Source organism: Syngnathus leptorhynchus, chromosome 1, assembly GCF_054491065.1.
Source record: "Syngnathus leptorhynchus isolate UIUO chromosome 1, UIUO_Slep, whole genome shotgun sequence".
Classification (NCBI taxonomy): domain Eukaryota; kingdom Metazoa; phylum Chordata; class Actinopteri; order Syngnathiformes; family Syngnathidae; genus Syngnathus; species Syngnathus leptorhynchus.
In genome coordinates, this window is record NC_141195.1 from 10868245 (window position 1) to 10885318 (window position 17074).

Here is a 17074-nt window from a genome sequence, read left to right on the forward strand (position 1 = left end):
TATGACGATTTTATTTCTTCTGCATATGATTTTAAATTGTCTCTGCATTTATAGTGCTACAGTCAGAGACCCAATTGCTTCGTTTCTTTCAGTACTTACATCCAATCAGATTTCACTTCTGTTGCTATGCAATAAGAAGAAATCTGCCTTCAATATTCGGTACGCGACTACTACAGACGCCTGCGCTTTTTATCTACGCATCAATATTCATATTCTTATTTTGCATTTATATATTCTAAACGTATTTTGTAACTCACAGCAATAATTACTGCGAAAATATTTTGTGTTTAAAAATATATATTTCTATTATGATTACGAACAAGCGAACTGCGCAGGTGTAATCTTTGCCAGCTACCGTGTGAACACCCCGTTCAAGTCATCGACGGGAAAATGAATACACTAGTATAATATTGCTACAGATGGCCCTTAGATTTGTTAAATTTGTAAATGTTATGTTCCATTAAAGTTTGTATTAAAAATAACTTTTACAAAGTCCGGCAAGTGGCAAACAGCAGGTGGCAGTGTCATACAGCGTTGTGGTGGTACGCAACTGCGTTTTAAGTTCTCGTGTCAAGTTGCAAAATAGTCCATTGTGAACTATAGTTGACTTTTCAAAGTGAATCGGTAAGATTTTGTTTGTTTGTACGTTTGTTTTCATTGCACAAATTCTAAAATTGTGATTACATCGACTATTATATTTAGATACCGTATGTACTTATGATATTACCGTTAGTGCGGTACTGTCGTAAAGTTCTGTTTAAAGTTGGGGTCAAGGGCATGTTACCAGTTAGAAAAAACGAGTAAAACAATAAAATCTTTATTGGATTGCATCTGCAGTGTCTGATTTATTCTGAAAGTTCTAACAGGAAATCATCGAAGAGCTCCTGAGCCTTGTTTGAGTGCTGTGCTGGTTGGGGCTGGTCAGTGTTGTCACAGGGCAGCATGAGACTGTCATCTTGGAGGGGATGTGTATTTTGGGAAAAAAAAGTCCGTTTGACGACTCGCCCGTTCATAACGTAAGTAAACTGTATTCAACTTATTTTATTCTAGGACTAATTTATTGCAATGGATTTGATGAAATGTGTAGAAGGAATAACTGTCAACAGTTGAAGCACAACAGCCACGCAAAGAAGTACGTATGCTTGTTGAAAAGTCCATTTGTAGAATTTTCACGTTATTATGAGCATCTCAAATTGTGCCTGATCTGTTTTAGGATGAATATTATGCGAGTGCGACAATTATCTTTATAAAGTTCAATTTGATTAATTATCTGGCTCCTTGCCACATAATTTAAAATCTTGTTGAACTCAAACTTAAACTGCCTAATTTCAAAGGAGCATAGTCTCACAAATTACAATTTTGGTATTTTGTCATTTGTCTTGGATTACTGTTACTTTGAGTGACATTCCAAGCTGCTTTTTTTATTCACTACTGTTGCAAGATTTTTTTTTACATTCTTGATAAATTTGCACACTTAGGAATGTCAAACTCTTAATTGACTAACTAGAACAACTTGGGTCAAACAAGAGAATGCATGTAGTGGTTTTGCTACAATAGGTTTGGTGAAAATCCACCTAAAGCAGATAAAGCAATTTGTTTGCACAGTTTATCACTGTGGTACTGAAGGAATCATAATTGCACCTCTCATGTTTGTGACCTATATCAACCAGAAATTCATAATAATGAATGACCAAATGTACAATTAAATGTTTGACATTAGTTAAGAGCTGCGCTCGACCAAGTGACGTCATAGAATTGTAAAACAACAACTGTAATGATGAGGGGTGTGCGGTTTTCGATACTTAGTGTACGATACGATTCAACAATGTAACACTTTTCAAAAGTATTGTTTTGATTTGTATTGTCAAATAAAATAAAATAAATCAAGTTGGAGCCATTTTTTCTTATACCCTTGTAATGATGGTTTTATAATGGCCTTCTATGACATATTACCAGTAAATTTATGGTGTTTCATGTAAAACTGAATTAGTTTGTAATATTGAAATGTTATGGATGACCAGATGAGAAATGTCATTTGATTATAACAAAGAAGATAAAGGATTTTTTAATAATTCTTGTGTGTGGTTACTTTTTTGAATGTGGGCTCTAAAAAATGCCCCATAGATCAATGCAGGCATCTACCAGTCTCAGCTGTTAGAAAGACAAACTAGGGGTTGACGTAATGTGTGCCCCAGCCGGGAGTGAGAGCTGACAAGAGTAAGAGGCTACACAGACGAAATAAATAACTTTGATGGGCTGTGGAGTATATTATACACTTTAATTTCAACATTCTGAATTGAATACAAATTATTCATTAGACAGGGGAAGCCAAACAATAGTTGTTTTGATATGCGAAGCGATTTTCTGTGCTGTTGTTAGCATTCTGTTGGGATGTGTGTGATCCCTTTTTCCAGCTTTTCCAAAGGTCCTCACCCTTACAATCAATCCCATCTTATGTAGGATCGTGGGATCGCTTGTTCGTGGGAAGCTTCCACTTCCCACTGTAAATTTGGGCGGAGCAGAACAGACTGCATTTGCCAAGTTGCTCTGTGGGTATTAATAGAGGTTCTGGCTGCTACTTTGATCCCAGTTCCCCACTTGTTCCCAAGCGAACCCTTGTTTCATAACACAAGACCCCCATGATTTCCCCACAACTACCCCCTCTAAGCTGAAAGGAAATGTGTTCTTATTTTAGAGTGGAGAGTAACTGACTTGTCAGAGCTGGCAGAAATGATTGCATGGATTTATATAAGTATTTTCAGTTTTCAGTATTGAAATAACATTTAAGTTAAGAGCTTGTAATTCACATAGCAGCTGGTATCTGACGGAAAATTAGAATGAAAAATACACTTTATTTTAACATTTACTACAGTTTTCAGTTTTGAAATGACATTTAAGTTAAAGGCTTGGAATTTCATGTGACACTTCACATAGCAGCTGGTATCTGACGGAAGATTGAAATAAAAAATACACTTTGTTGTCACGTTTACTGAATCGTGATATATCTGGAGGGGCTTTTAAATGGTGAGGACAATGCTAATGCAATGTGAGATTCAAGCGAATGTTTATGTAATGTAATTTGAGCATACAATTGATCCATGTGCCCAAGTTACACTGTTAAAATAACAATATTGCAACACTGACTTGTGGTATATCAATATCATTGCTTTCACAAATTATAATGACTGCCCGCAGACAGAACGTTTTCACAGTGCGTTTTCTCCTTTATATTTTTATATCGCAGCCTCATTAAAGAATTATCTCAAATGTCCTCATGATTTTACACACAAGCTACAATGACATCATGGAAAAATTACTCGTGCTCAAGGTCATTGAGCTCCTGAAAGATGAACCGTTCATTCAGTTTGAGGTTAGGAGCCCTCTGGAGCAGGCTTTCACCCAGGACTTCTCTCAACATTGCTGAATTCACTTTTGTGTGTGGTCTGTAATAGATAAAAGAAATGTTTTAAGATTTGAAAAATCCTTTTGTGGACCAGAACCCTTAGAAATCCTTTTGTGGACCAGAACCCTAAGACCTGATTTCTGCAGAGGAGTTCACTTCTTTCCACAGAGATCTGACAGAATGAGCAATGGTTTCTTGTTCACTTCTCTGATTAAGATACTGCTCCACTGATTGCTTAGTTTAGTTGGTTGGTCAGCTTAGGAAAGAGTCCTGTTGGTTCTGAACTTCTTAACTTCTCAATTGTACAATCTTACAAATTTGCACGATAGGTCGGAAATCCCCAGGAATCCAACATCTGTCCAAATACTTGTGATACTTTTGGGAATCAACAGTGACCAGAAGGAGTCAAGACAAATACAAGACAGTGCATGAATTTGTCGAGGAGCAAACTGGGGAATAACCTCGGTGTGATTAGATGAGGGAAAAGGGAGTAGGTTTTGGGGTGAACTCAGTGTCATGCTGACCATAATTGAGATGTTTGTCAGGGTGCGCTGGGTTTCCTCAATGTTTGCTCTGTGGGAGTTCCCTTTCGTTGTCACATTGTTTTCTTGTGTTTCATTAGATTAGGCGCATTAGCAAAGCAACTCGGACGCGCAATGCGTCATTATTTTTTTTGTTTGTTTTATGAATTAATACTGAGTTGTATTGTTTTGTACTAATGGTCATTTCATTTTACGTTTGTATGACAGTTATATTGTATGAGTAATAAAGCGTTTTGGATATTAATATTTATTCTCGCGGTTTGGCCCCGTAAAATTGCATCGCAAAGGATATTTTTTCAATGGTTTTAGAAAGTATTTTGTTTATAGTCTGTTTTGTTTGTTTATCAGGGTTCGCAAAGGATATTTTTGCAATGGTTTTAGAAAGTATTTTGTTTATCGTCTGTTTTATTTGTTTATCAGGGTTTTGGTTTCGCCCCATTCTCTCCTGTTTTTGGAGAAAAGGTGTCTTAAATGTTTCACAGGAATTTGGAATAACTTTGGGGGTTGGAATGTATTAATTTATTCCTCCCCAATGGGTGTCAATTATACACATATTTTTTCTACTCGTTGGCCAGCCCAGTTGACTGTTATTCTAGTTTTGTTGATTTAGTATGGGACAAATTGTTTCTAAATCCAAACAAATTGGGTGGTCAACCAGCGTTCCAGAGTGGATTGGGTAAGATCTGTGAAGTTCTGATTTGTTATTGTTTCACCACAATGGTCAGTAAACACTTTCTCTCACGTAATTTGCTTCTTATGAAGCACCAGATATAAATTATGAAAAATAGTTGTGTCAAGTCTTTCATTGTGCTTTAGAATTGCGTTTTCATTCATATAGTATAATTATATGAAACAGACTCGTGACAAATAAAGTCAGGGAAACCTTCATAAGTGAGTATTCTGTAGTAACAGCAAATGTATAAGTTAAATACTTAATGGGCATTTAATTATTATTATCAAAAGGTTTAAAGGCCTTTAAAAATCAAGACCTGGACTTTTAGAGAACCAAATGTCAATCTGGGGTGTACCCCCTCAGATGGGTTAGGACCCAGGTCACAGCTCAAGTACAATGGTGGACAAACTCACAGCCCGTCAGCCTATTGCCTTTCGCTGTAGCCAGGAAGCGGACTAGCCAGGGGCAATGTAGCAAAGACAAAAGAGTCATATTGTATTAAGAATTACTCTATTAAAAGGAAAAAAAAAATCTCACATTAAAGCTATTCGTTTTCTATCAAACAGATGTCGGAGGATGATTCTGAACAGATTGCTGGCATCCTTCAAGGCTTAACAGCCAGTAAAAAATGAATAAATAGTTCTTTTTGGGGAGAGGTTGTTCCAGTAAGTACTACAATTCAAGTCAGCACTCAGCGGAAGTTGCACAGTCCTCTGGCAAATTGCCTTTAGCTGCATTTTACTGGAATATTCACCCTGAAGCTTTCACATTTTTCCCATAGGTCAAAAAAATTATTCGGATAAAGGGGAAATATGTTAGGAATCACCCTATTTGTCTCGAACTTCACCTTGTTCGGTCCAGCAGATTTAGCATTTGTTGTTCTCAGCAACTCAAGCAGTACTAAAATTTGTGTAGCTGGTCAGGGATTGTACAATTGTCTCAAACAGTTTCCTCTGTTCAACATTTGTGGATAGTTGTGTCACACTACCTTTGTTTAATTCATTGGCAAGTTCCACTTAGTGTAGCTGCCATGATGTCATGCTATTCTTCTGGTATCACTAACACACCCGTGGGGAAAACGTAATCCTTATCAGGAGATAACAATCCAAACCATACCGCGGAGAATTGCATTGTGCTTTTTTAGTGGAACCATATGTTAGCCTCATTTCTATCCAGCACTCTGAGGCTGTTTCTGATTGGTACATTTGTGTGTGTGCGTGTGTTTACTTTGCAAAAAGGATGCAAAATCTGACCCACACAAAACTTTCAGGATCCTAATGTTGAGTTAATAGTAAAAGTCCAATGGTACCCTCCATGTTGAAGTACCGTTAAAGTTACCACGCACCACTTATCACATGAGTTATCAGTGCACCTCACTGTGTCTGGGTTACCTCGTGCTTTGGTGTCAAATTAGTCAGTAGCAAGAAGTGCTGCATTTTTAAGCAATTCTGTGTGAGGGTTTACATAAGGGTTGTTGTTTTTCGGGTTTTGTTCATTCGCTCATTTTGTCGTATCTCATGTGAGTGGTGTCGTGCATTTGAGACCTATCTGTTTGCACTGTTTGACAGCTATCAACTCCCTGCCAGCTGAGTATCATGGACCAATGTCTCCTACTCGATGAAAATCCTCCCCATGTCCCTGTGTATACTTGTAACAATGGTTTATTTTTACCTGTTGGCCTATATAGAAGTGTTTATGTGTGTGTGTGTGTGTGTGTTCATGTGTACGTGCGTGTACGTGCGTGTGTGCGTTTGTCCTGGTGATGCGATTGTCAAAGGAGGAAGTGGTTACAGGATGACGGAATGGGAGATAATCGTGTCGTACAGAACCATCATCCTTCCTTTGCAGAGTCCTCAGTCATACAGTACATAAACTCTCTTACTGTTTGAAGATAAAAACCTGTAAATTGTTGAAGTTGAAAAAAAGATGAAAAACAGCATCATTGATTGAACTGGTGTTGTCTTTGAATGTGTTTGTGCTGTGTATTGCATTTATTTATTTATTTATTCATTTATTTATTTATTATTGCATTCATGCATTTATTCATTTTGGCTTGGGTTTAAAATCAACATGTAAGTCTCATCCTGAGTCTGTGTTGATTTTCTAAAATTAAGTGCAGTTGCTGTGAGAAGAAAAAAAACACGTCAAGTATCTTCCCGTTCTGCATAAATGTTTACATGACTGTGAAGTTGTAAAAGGCTAAAATGTCTGGCGACATGGAAAAATATTCATTTTTAATACATAAAAATGACTTTCTAATGTAAAACTTCATGCAATGGCTGGAGACTTGGGCATGTAAGCCTTCCTCCATACAACATTTGCCATCTACTTCTACTTGCGTGTGTCAATAATCCTAAATCTGGTAAAGCAAAACAACAATGTTTGGATTTCCCATCAGCCTGCGTCATGACCCGCAACCTCATGAGTGCAGTGGAGGTTATTAAAGCAGGGTTAAAGGATGTGGGATGTCCATATCTTCTTAAACAAATACACAATGGTTAGCATTTAAAACCCCACTGGAGCAATAAAAACAGACGCCCCCCCCCCCCCCCCCACCCACCATAGGAAATAATGGAAATATAAACTGTCTTTACCATGGTTAAAAAAAAAAAAATATTATCAACACTTTCTAAGCAACGGATTAACTATATTACAACTGTAAAACTAATATTAAAATGTGAAAACAACCTATTTGACAAGTGTGTCGTTATGGGTCAATTTAGCATTCTTAACGATCACAGGAAAGAAAAGATTATATGGAGACTACCATTGTATTTTTATTCCCTTCTCACATTTTTCTCTTCACAAACAAGGGAACAACAAGAGCGTGTAGAAGCGATTCATTCCACTTTATTATGACAAAATCTGTCAGTAACTGTCGCGTGCCTGAAGCACTATTTCTGAGGAACATTTCCATTCAATTTTTTGTGGTGTCAACCATTTTCCATATCATTTTCCAAAGCTGCAACAGCCAAAAATGTCTTTGTGCTACCAACTGCTATGCTGTATTTCATCTCACTTCAACACAGTACTGGTCAGATCGAGTAAATTGTCATTATTAACTTCAGCAAATTTGGGATTCATATTGCGGCACGCTGAGCAGAACTGCAAACTAGCCATCATGTATTCATACTCCTTAATATGTTTTTCTTTTGTATTATGAAAATTGTGTTGCTCAGTCTACCAGTGGTTCCCTGAAGTATAACACATTCTATTTGACAGTAACTCTCAGTCCAAACATTGGAAGTACAAAAAGTGGGCTCCTTTAAAGGAATGCTTGGAAGACGTCAGCCGTCTGTCTTGCTCCAAACACAGGCCGTCTTCCCATTAAAGGGAATTATTTCCTTAGAAGCAACCCACAATACAAATACTTGGCCATGGTACAATTATGGTCAGAATATTTGCTAGGAACAATGCTTGAGTGTGTTTGAATTTTAATTGGAACAATACATTGCCAAAGGCAGCCGTTTATGTAATGTACAAGGCGTTCTTTATTCTTGATTAACAAGGTGTATCTGCATGTCTAACAAGGGACTTTTTAACCCCCCGAATTCTTAAAAAAATAGCTGATAAACAACCAATTTAGAAAAAGAAATCCGCAATTATAAGTATGTATTTACAACTTGTGTAGATGAGTCAGAATTCCTGCATGAAAGAATGAAGTGTGATGAAAAAAAGCACGACTTTAAGTTTAAAAAAAAAGTAAAAAAGTGTGCGTTTGACTTAACTTCGTCAATACTGTAAATGTAGATTTTCCTTCAATAGGGCTGTAAATGCTTCTCACAATTATTTGAATAATCGTAAAGCTGTCAATTATTTTGTCGATTACGCAATGAATCAGATTTAAAATGATTAATTACAGTATTTATTAGTGCTTCTCATGATTATTTGAATAATCATTAAGTTCTCAATTATTTTTTCGATTACGTAATTGATCCGATATAGAATGATTAATTACATTATTTCAAAATAACCGTACAGTAAATGCACAAACAAATTGTAATTCAGTTTTGCCACACCCATAATTTCCATTCTACTGTTGGAAAAAACTGGAGTAAACTTGGCCGACCAGTGTCCAAGAACAGATTGCGCTTGACCTTTAAGGTTTTTGTCTACATAGGTCACATTCCCACAATTTTGGTTTTCTTGAAAGATACTTTTTTTTCTTGAAAGATGTATTTACAGGAAACAGTAAGGACAATCACCCATGAACTCAGTTTACAACAAAATAAAACATTGACTTTTTGGCCAGGTCATCCAAACATTCAATGATGTGGTGTTTGTTTTTTCCCCTTAAGGATTTAAAACTGCTCCAACGGAAGAAAGACCTCTTTGTTAAAAATACTACCCTGCTATCGAAATTATTCTTTCTCAGATGATGACCAGTCAAAGTCAGAAACAATCTAGGGAATTGGCTGACCTCTTGCGTTTCACATGACTTCTTTTTTTGAAAGATGAACAAAGCATGAACGCGAAGGCCACACATGATGACTTCTAATGTATTTTGTTGTTCCTTTAGTGACATGTGGCGGAGCAGAACCCTCACACTGATATTTGCACTGTTGCTGGGCTCAGAGGTAAGTACACTAAACCAAGTGACTGATTGTGGTTGTTGCCAGCTCACCTTGTTTGATGAGGTCTGGAGTTCCTTCTAAAATCAGTGGGGGGAAAAAAAGTAGTAGTTAAACAAAAGATGGAGCAATTTTCATCGGCAACACCTTACGACGTCTATGAAATCCAAAATATTGGGGCAATCATTGTAAAACAAAATATGAAGTGGTCTTGTATGTCTATGTGAGCATACATAATGACAATAAAGGTCAATTAATTTTCAGTGGTGTATCACTTTAATATTTATTGTATGATACCACAATTAAGTGATTCAGATGAAATTGGAAATGGATCGTTTGGGAAAGAGTGGATCTTCCTGAAATGAATCTTGACCACTACCATTATCCAGGTTATATGGTGCGAGGATGTGGAATATATGACTACGGATGACCAGCAAGAGAATTTGGGAAACATATCAACAGTCCTTGGAACGACGCGTCACCAGATCCTGGCTGCGCAGTTCGAGTGCTACCTGAAGATAATCCACGATCCACCACGAACAGAAGAAGGTGATGTTTTTTTTAACTTGTTGGATAAGAATGTAAAAATGTCTCAACTATGTAGGGTATTTATATTCTTTATATTGACAATGGGAAAATTCTAAACGAATCAGGGGTCGACCAGCATCTGACAGACTGAGGTCAGTAAAACCATGAAAAGAGAAAGCAAAGTGCCCACATGTGTCATTTCAAAGTCCACAGACTCATCTCTCATTCTCCTCAGATACCCTTTTGTGTTTTGGTGCTTTAGTAATTCATTCAAATATACGTACATACTGTACTGCGGTTGCTGCAAAGAAAGAGGATGTGAGTATGAAAGAAAGGAAACTTGGCCTTTGTCTGGTGGAGCTGCTTTTTACAGCTGCTTGCTTCTAATCCGCCTTTGAAATGGTATTTCGTGATCAACTTCCCAACATGCTGCTCGGCAGCTTGCTACTACCGGGCTTCCGGCTATTGTCGGTCAATACGATCGACAGTGTTTTGCAGAGTTAATTTACATAACAGGGAGTTTTAAATGTTCAAATTCTTGTCTGTCTGCGTGATTATGCCGCATCCATTTGTTGGCTCTCTATTCACGGTTTCCATTTTTTAAATTATACTCACAAATTACCATATCCAATAATCCACCATTTCGATCATTTAAGGTACTCTGAGGTCAAGGCTTCAAACATTGAAGTGAACTTTACAACACTTGTGGCAAAACTTCAAACAATTAACAATTGTTATATTGTCTCATATGTTCCCGTATTTCTTGTATCTACTGCCCCCTGCAGGTAATTACTGCAACCGCACATGGGATGGCTGGCTGTGTTGGGGGGATTCGTCTCCAGGGACGGTCATACAGATGTGCCCTGAATACTTCCACGATTTTGACCCTGCTGGTAAGGCCAGGACAAGGTCAATACAAAATTAATTATTCAATTCCGCAAAGTCAATTTTACCATCTTGTTCAACAGAAAAAGTTACCAAAGTTTGTAACCCTGATGGACAGTGGTTCCATCACCCAGACAGCAACAGAGTGTGGTCCAACTACACACAATGTCAGTTCTACACTAAGGACAAACTCAAGGTGAACATAATACACTCAAATCTCTTTTGTAGGGGTACAATGAAAAACTGCAAGGAAAAGCTATTGGAAAGCTTGTCTGAAAATAATTCCGATTGAGGTGATTTTTACTTGTTTTGAACAGTTTGCCATCAGTCTGTACTACCTGGCTATGGTGGGTCATGGCCTCTCCATTGTCTCCCTCATCATCTGCCTCGTCATCTTCTCCTATTTTAAGTGAGTGAATTGTATTATTTTATATTGTATATTATTTTATTTGTCAGGGTAAAGACATTGAAATCCTATTCAATAAACTCTTCAGGGACCATAGCTGATGGTATAATATTTACGATGGCAATGATTTGACACACACAAATGTATTTCTATTTCCATGATATTTCTTTTTCCAATTGGAAACTGTGGGAATAGAAATGAATGAAAATGTACAATGCTTTGCTCACCAGTCGAGGATCCACTGCAAAAAAATTGGAAATGAAAAATGTGTATATCTACAGAATTTGAATACACCAATTATTAAGAATGTTACACCTTTGCCTTTTTCCAGAAGTCTTAGCTGCCAGAGAATCTCCCTCCATAAGAACATGTTCCTCTCCTTCATTTTCAACTCGATTGTAACTATCATGTGGCTCTCTCTGACAGTCGCCAACAACCAGGCCATAAACACAAGCAACCCTGTGAGTTCACCACACCGTAATAATGAAAAAACATTGACTTGAGTCGGCACAAATTGTTTGTGGTGATTTTAGTATTAGAATTCACACCTTCTCCCCTGGTAGATGAGCTGTAAAGTGTTGGCTGTGCTCACCCAATACACGTTGACCTCAAACTACTTCTGGATGCTGTGCGAGGGCATCTACCTTCACACGCTCATTATCGTGGCCGTCTTTGTCGGAGAGCAGAAGCTCTTCTGGTACTATGTCTTGGGGTGGGGTAAGTACTGTCAACGTCAACACGTCTTTAGATGGACTTTGTAGTTCATGTCTAAAATGGCAGCGGTGAATGTGCCGGCTACCACGTATTTACCAGTACTCACTGAGTACTCACCGATAACTGGTTCCCAAGATCTCTAGTGCTTTTGATAAAAAAAAAAAAAAAAAAAAAAAAAAAGGGGGGGGTCGGTGTACTGATTACATTTTTTATTAAAATAATTTAACAATAAAGTTTGTCTAAGTCTAAGTTAACTCAATGAAATTTTCAAAAAAGACAATTTTTCTGACACAGAGGATGATTCACTAATGTGTCAGACTACCACCAAGGAAGACTTACTCAATTTCAGACTTTTTTGCTTTAAGTATTGGTAACTGGTAACCTCCATGCCTCCTAACCTCCATGAGTACCTGGTAGCTCAAAAGAAGGTTGTGAAGGCTCAATGCTTCAGTACTATTAGTACTCACCCATCCCTAATTTTTAAAGGTGTTAGGATGTGTACATATGCATGAGGTATCAACCTTTGTACGCACGTGTAAATGCAATTCGATGTGAGTGTGGATGGGTATTTTCTTTCGTTTGCTTGGGATATATTATATGAATAAGCTATCATTGCATTGATACAAAATACAGTCATCAAAATGTACATAGTAGAACAAGGGGTAGAATGTAATCTTTTATGACCTCTTCCTATTGCCTTTCCAACTGTAAACTGTGTATTTGAATGTGCATACTGGAAGAGAAGTCTGATGTGTGTCTCTATCGTCAGGCTTTCCCATCATTCCTGCCATCACCTATGCTGTTGCTCGTGGGCTCTTCTTTAATGATAAGTAAGTGACCAGGGTAGTGATGTCACCATGGTTTATGTATGGGTTGGGATTCATAGCAGCGTTAATGTTGGTTAGGTATCAGGATTAGGTTAGGTATTTGGATTAGGATTTTTGGGGGGGGAATTACATTTTGGATGTGGTTTAGGGTTCGTGATGGTGAAGTCAATAGGTTAGGATGCCTTTGTTTTCGGGTTTAGGATTAAGTGAAAGTATCCTTAGCATTGAAGTGGATTAGAGGTTAGGTCAGGTACTATTGCCGTGCCTTATTTGCCGATTAACTAATTCTGTATGCGTCTCAGGTGTTGGATCAACTCAAACACTTACCTGCTTTACATCATTCATGGACCCATCCAAGCAGCGCTGCTGGTGAGCAATTGATTACAGTATCCACTCAGCAGATACTTCATTAGGTACACGTGGACATTCTGTTGAGCTGCAAAGAAATCCAATGCTGCAACTAACATGTTAAATTGATATACCTCTGATAGTGTCACTCAAAACTGAGGACTATAATATCGTACTAATTGCTTGCTCATCCACCTTTCTTCAATATGCAGGTAAACTTGTTCTTCCTCCTGAACATTTTGCGGGTTCTGATCACCAAGCTTAAGGAGACCCACTGTGCCGAGTCCACAACCTACATGAAGGCCGTGAGAGCCACGCTTATACTTGTCCCTCTGCTCGGAGTCCAGTTCATTCTTGTTCCCTGGAGGCCAGAAGGGCGCATCAGCCGGGCCATATATGATTTCTTTATAAATATCTTCTGTCATTTCCAGGTAAGAACCATGAAACCTTTTCCATTTTAAAAGTGAAAATTATAAAAGAAAAATTTAATAGGATATGTTTCGTATATTATTTACTTCTCACTGCTGCTATTTGGGTTGCTGCTTAGATTATTAAGGAGAAGATCTTTTATTAAACTCGACCATTAACTTCAGCTTTATTGTTGATTTATGATGTCTTTTACATCATGTACCTGTACATCATGTTGATCCTTTTATTTTACAGGGACTCCTGGTGGCAATTATATTATGTTTCTGCAATAGTGAGGTATGTTAACAATACAAGACACAAAGTCGGCATTAGTTGGACTCTCGCTCTTTGTCGAGTATATTGATTTTTGTGGGTTGAGCATCAATGTCTTCATTCTTGTGGTCTTTGATGAAAACAATTGGACCATTTTGTGGTCATGTTAATTTGTCAGTTTAATATGATTTCTCGGCTCGGTGGTGCACTGGGGAGCACGTCCGCCTCACAGCTAGGAGGGTGCTGGTTTGATACCACCTCCGATCCTCCCTGTTTGCATGTTCTCCCCGTGCCCGCGTGGGCTTTCTGCGGGCACTCCAGTTTGCTCCCACATCCCAAAAACATGCTTGGTGGTAGGCCGATTGAGCACTCCAAATTGCTCGTAGGTGTGAGTGCGAGCGGTTGTTCGTCTCTGTGTGCCCTGCGATTGGCTGGCAAGCGGTTCAGGGTGTCCCCCGCCTACTGCCGATGACGGCTGGGATAGGCTCCAGCACGCCCGCGACCCCGTGAGGACAAGCGGTATAGAAAATGGATGGATGGATATGATTTCAGTGAACAATTTGGACATCTGCCGAAGCAAATAAAGTGCACTATGCTTGAAACTGCAATACACAATATCCTTGAGGTCATACCTCTGCTCATCAAGCAACTTGGCGCTCAATTGTCTATCTAAATGCCTTTTTATTCTTATTTTTGTTATTATTATTATTAAATGTTGAGTGTCACCACTGTTTTGTTGTCACCATAAGGCCCAAACGGCACTGCAGAGGAAATGGGCCCAGTGGAAATCGGCGTGGGGTAAGACGGGCTGGGGAGAGACCCCCGTTAGCAACAGCAACTTCAGCTACCACCACAACTCATCAATTACAGAGACCAGTCGCGCCACCGTCAACATGGAACAGCCCGATACGCATTGGAAAAGTGGCGAGGACGCTGGCTTCCTGTCTGGGAGGCAGCCAGGAAGAAGTGTGGAGTGCGGCAATGGGGAGGTGGATGTGCTCAACAAGACGCACCTCACTGAAATGTGACATAGCTGAAGAGTTATCTGTTTGTTTGTTTTTTTGTTTGAGAAAAAAAATATATACCGTATTATTTTTGGACCATGAAGCGCATTTAAAGTCCTTTGATTTTCCTCCCGCGTGCCCCATTGATGGAAGTCGGCTTTTCAATTCGTCGTCTTTAATTCAAATTCCTTGCTATTTATTCCAAGCATCTAATCGCATCTACCGTATTGGCCTGAATATAAGACGACACCCTCTTTTTCAAGACTCAAGTTTGAAAAAAGACTTTTTGACTCAAGTTTGAACAAAGACTTTTTGAACACCAAGTTAAATTTTTATACAGAAAATAATTACAGTACATTTGAAATGAATGATTATAACAATATATTCGAGAGAGAGAGAGAAAAGCATGATATTTTGCCTCATTCAAATCATGCAAAAACTGTCTATCACATCTTAATATCTGAACATTTAAATATGTACACTAAAGTGCAATCACGTTTGTAAATGAATGGCTTCTGGTTTTTGAAATGTAAATCAACCTTACTGTGATAAAACAACAAAATTGCAATAACTGCATTAACCATCAAAGTGAAGTCTAACTGTAGTCTTGAAACAAATCTGAAGAAGGAAAAACATTGCAATAAAATAATGCAAACTGCTACCGCTATTGTTGGGGAGCCTGAAGACGGTATAGGGGGTTGGCTCGGATGGTTATGCTCTTTTCGCCCCTGGGTGTCGGTCAGAACACAGGAGGGAAGACGTGGTTTGGCAAAAAAATAATCATAAATAACCATAAATAAAATTCTCTCGGCAACATACCAAACATAAGTCATTGTTCGAGACAACAAAATACATTTGCTGGCAATCGTGAGTCGCCGTGCCGCTGCGTAACGGCTACTCGTACGATGCGAGGCTGTCAATCAAACTGCGTGCACACGAAGCAAACCGCGATCAGACAAGCGGCATAACAGTGGACAGTAGTAACAATGAAATGTATATACACGGTCACAGCAACATATTCAGTCGATACAAGCAACCTTTAACTTACCGCTGCGCACAAGTGAAAATGGGGATAATGTCTAGACCCCGAATGTAAGACCACCCCCAATTTTCAGTCTTATTTCAATGCAAAAAAACATCGTCTTATATTCGGGCCAATACGGTAATTAGCAGCACATGTTCAAACCTTTATCTTTTTCTACTATCGGAGCCCCTCCTCAGCTCCACTTGAATCAAGACTCGTGTAAATTGCACAGCGAACAAAAGCATGATACCCAGCCCAAATCTATCATAATAGCTATCATAATCAAATACATAATCCAAATAATCTATTTGACACACACTACTTCAGAAAGATATTGCGATTTATAGTTGGAATGAATTATGAATGGAATGTATAATTGTATAAAAAATAAATCATTAATATTGCGCCTAATATTTTGGAGCGCCTAATTGTCCATAAACGGTAGTCCTACCTATTATTAGAGCACTTGCAAAACAAGCATATATTTTGTGATAACAGCTTCGGTTTACGCACTTGTATACACTGTTTAATACACGATGTATATTATTTTGTAGTACTTATATTAAGTTAATGTACAATATGTGACTGTAGAATCTTTGATTTATTTCTCATTTCGTGGATGGATGGGTGGGTGGACTAGTTGAGTAAAATAAAAATTCCTTACGTTGCATATATTTAATGAACTACTTGGTATACTGTGATTCTTATTATTCAGAATATTAAACCCAAGTAACATGCAGCAGATTATTATTCAGAATATCAAACCCAATTAACATGCAGCAGAACAAACGAGGGGTGGCAATCTTGAAATGATAGAAAAAAGACGAATTATCAAACCCAAGTAACATGCAGCAGATTTTTATTCAGAATATCAAACCCAAGTAACATGCAGCAGAACAAACAAGGGGTGGCAATCTTGAAATGATAGGAAAAAGACGAGGTCCCACCGAGATTTGAACTCGGATCGCTGGATTCAAAGTCCAGAGTGCTAACCATTACACCATGGGACCAGATGGGCCAATAGTGCTCAAACACAGTACTTTAAATGCATATATAAATAAAATTTGCTGATTACTTTTATACTATATCAAACGACTAAACTATACCTTGAACATGCCTTTTCGGCTAATTCGTAGCCGGAGTGCATTAGTTACGTCAACATTTGAAACACGACGAAAACGATTACATTCCACTTTCCCATTTATCACTAATCATACGTAACTTCCGCATGACGTCTTTAAAGGCCCCAAGAAATTCAGAAACACGACCATATTATGTACACGACATAAAGGTCTTTAAAACCAATCCAATGCAAATACCAGTACACGTGTTTTATGTGCCACCTAGGACAACTCAACAAAAAACTGTTACTAAGTTCATTTAATAACCCAGAGTGGATCGCCCTTGTGCAAACTACTTTGGCTTCCGGTTTTGGGTGGCACCGTTTTGGAACAACTTTTCACCCGCC

The 17074-nt window shown here is 38.3% G+C and overlaps 1 protein-coding gene and 1 non-coding gene across 2 annotated transcripts; one reads left to right on the forward strand and one right to left on the reverse strand.

Moving 5' to 3' along the window:
• Nucleotides 1–922: 922 nt before the first annotated feature.
• On the forward strand, nucleotides 923–16280 carry calcrl2 (calcitonin receptor-like 2). The gene is made up of 13 exons (XM_085921422.1): nucleotides 923–1016; nucleotides 9138–9195; nucleotides 9579–9738; nucleotides 10503–10610; nucleotides 10686–10798; nucleotides 10920–11011; nucleotides 11340–11469; nucleotides 11572–11725; nucleotides 12492–12552; nucleotides 12852–12918; nucleotides 13110–13328; nucleotides 13561–13602; nucleotides 14328–16280. The coding sequence occupies exons 1-13, from the start codon at nucleotides 943–945 to the stop codon at nucleotides 14604–14606; spliced, it is 1557 nt and encodes a 518-aa protein (XP_085777548.1). The 5' UTR covers nucleotides 923–942; the 3' UTR covers nucleotides 14607–16280.
• Nucleotides 16281–16544: 264 nt separating this feature from the next.
• trnaq-uug (transfer RNA glutamine (anticodon UUG)) lies at nucleotides 16545–16616 on the reverse strand. The gene has a single exon. It is a non-coding gene; the product is annotated as a tRNA-Gln (tRNA).
• Between the last annotated feature and the right edge of the window lie 458 nt (nucleotides 16617–17074).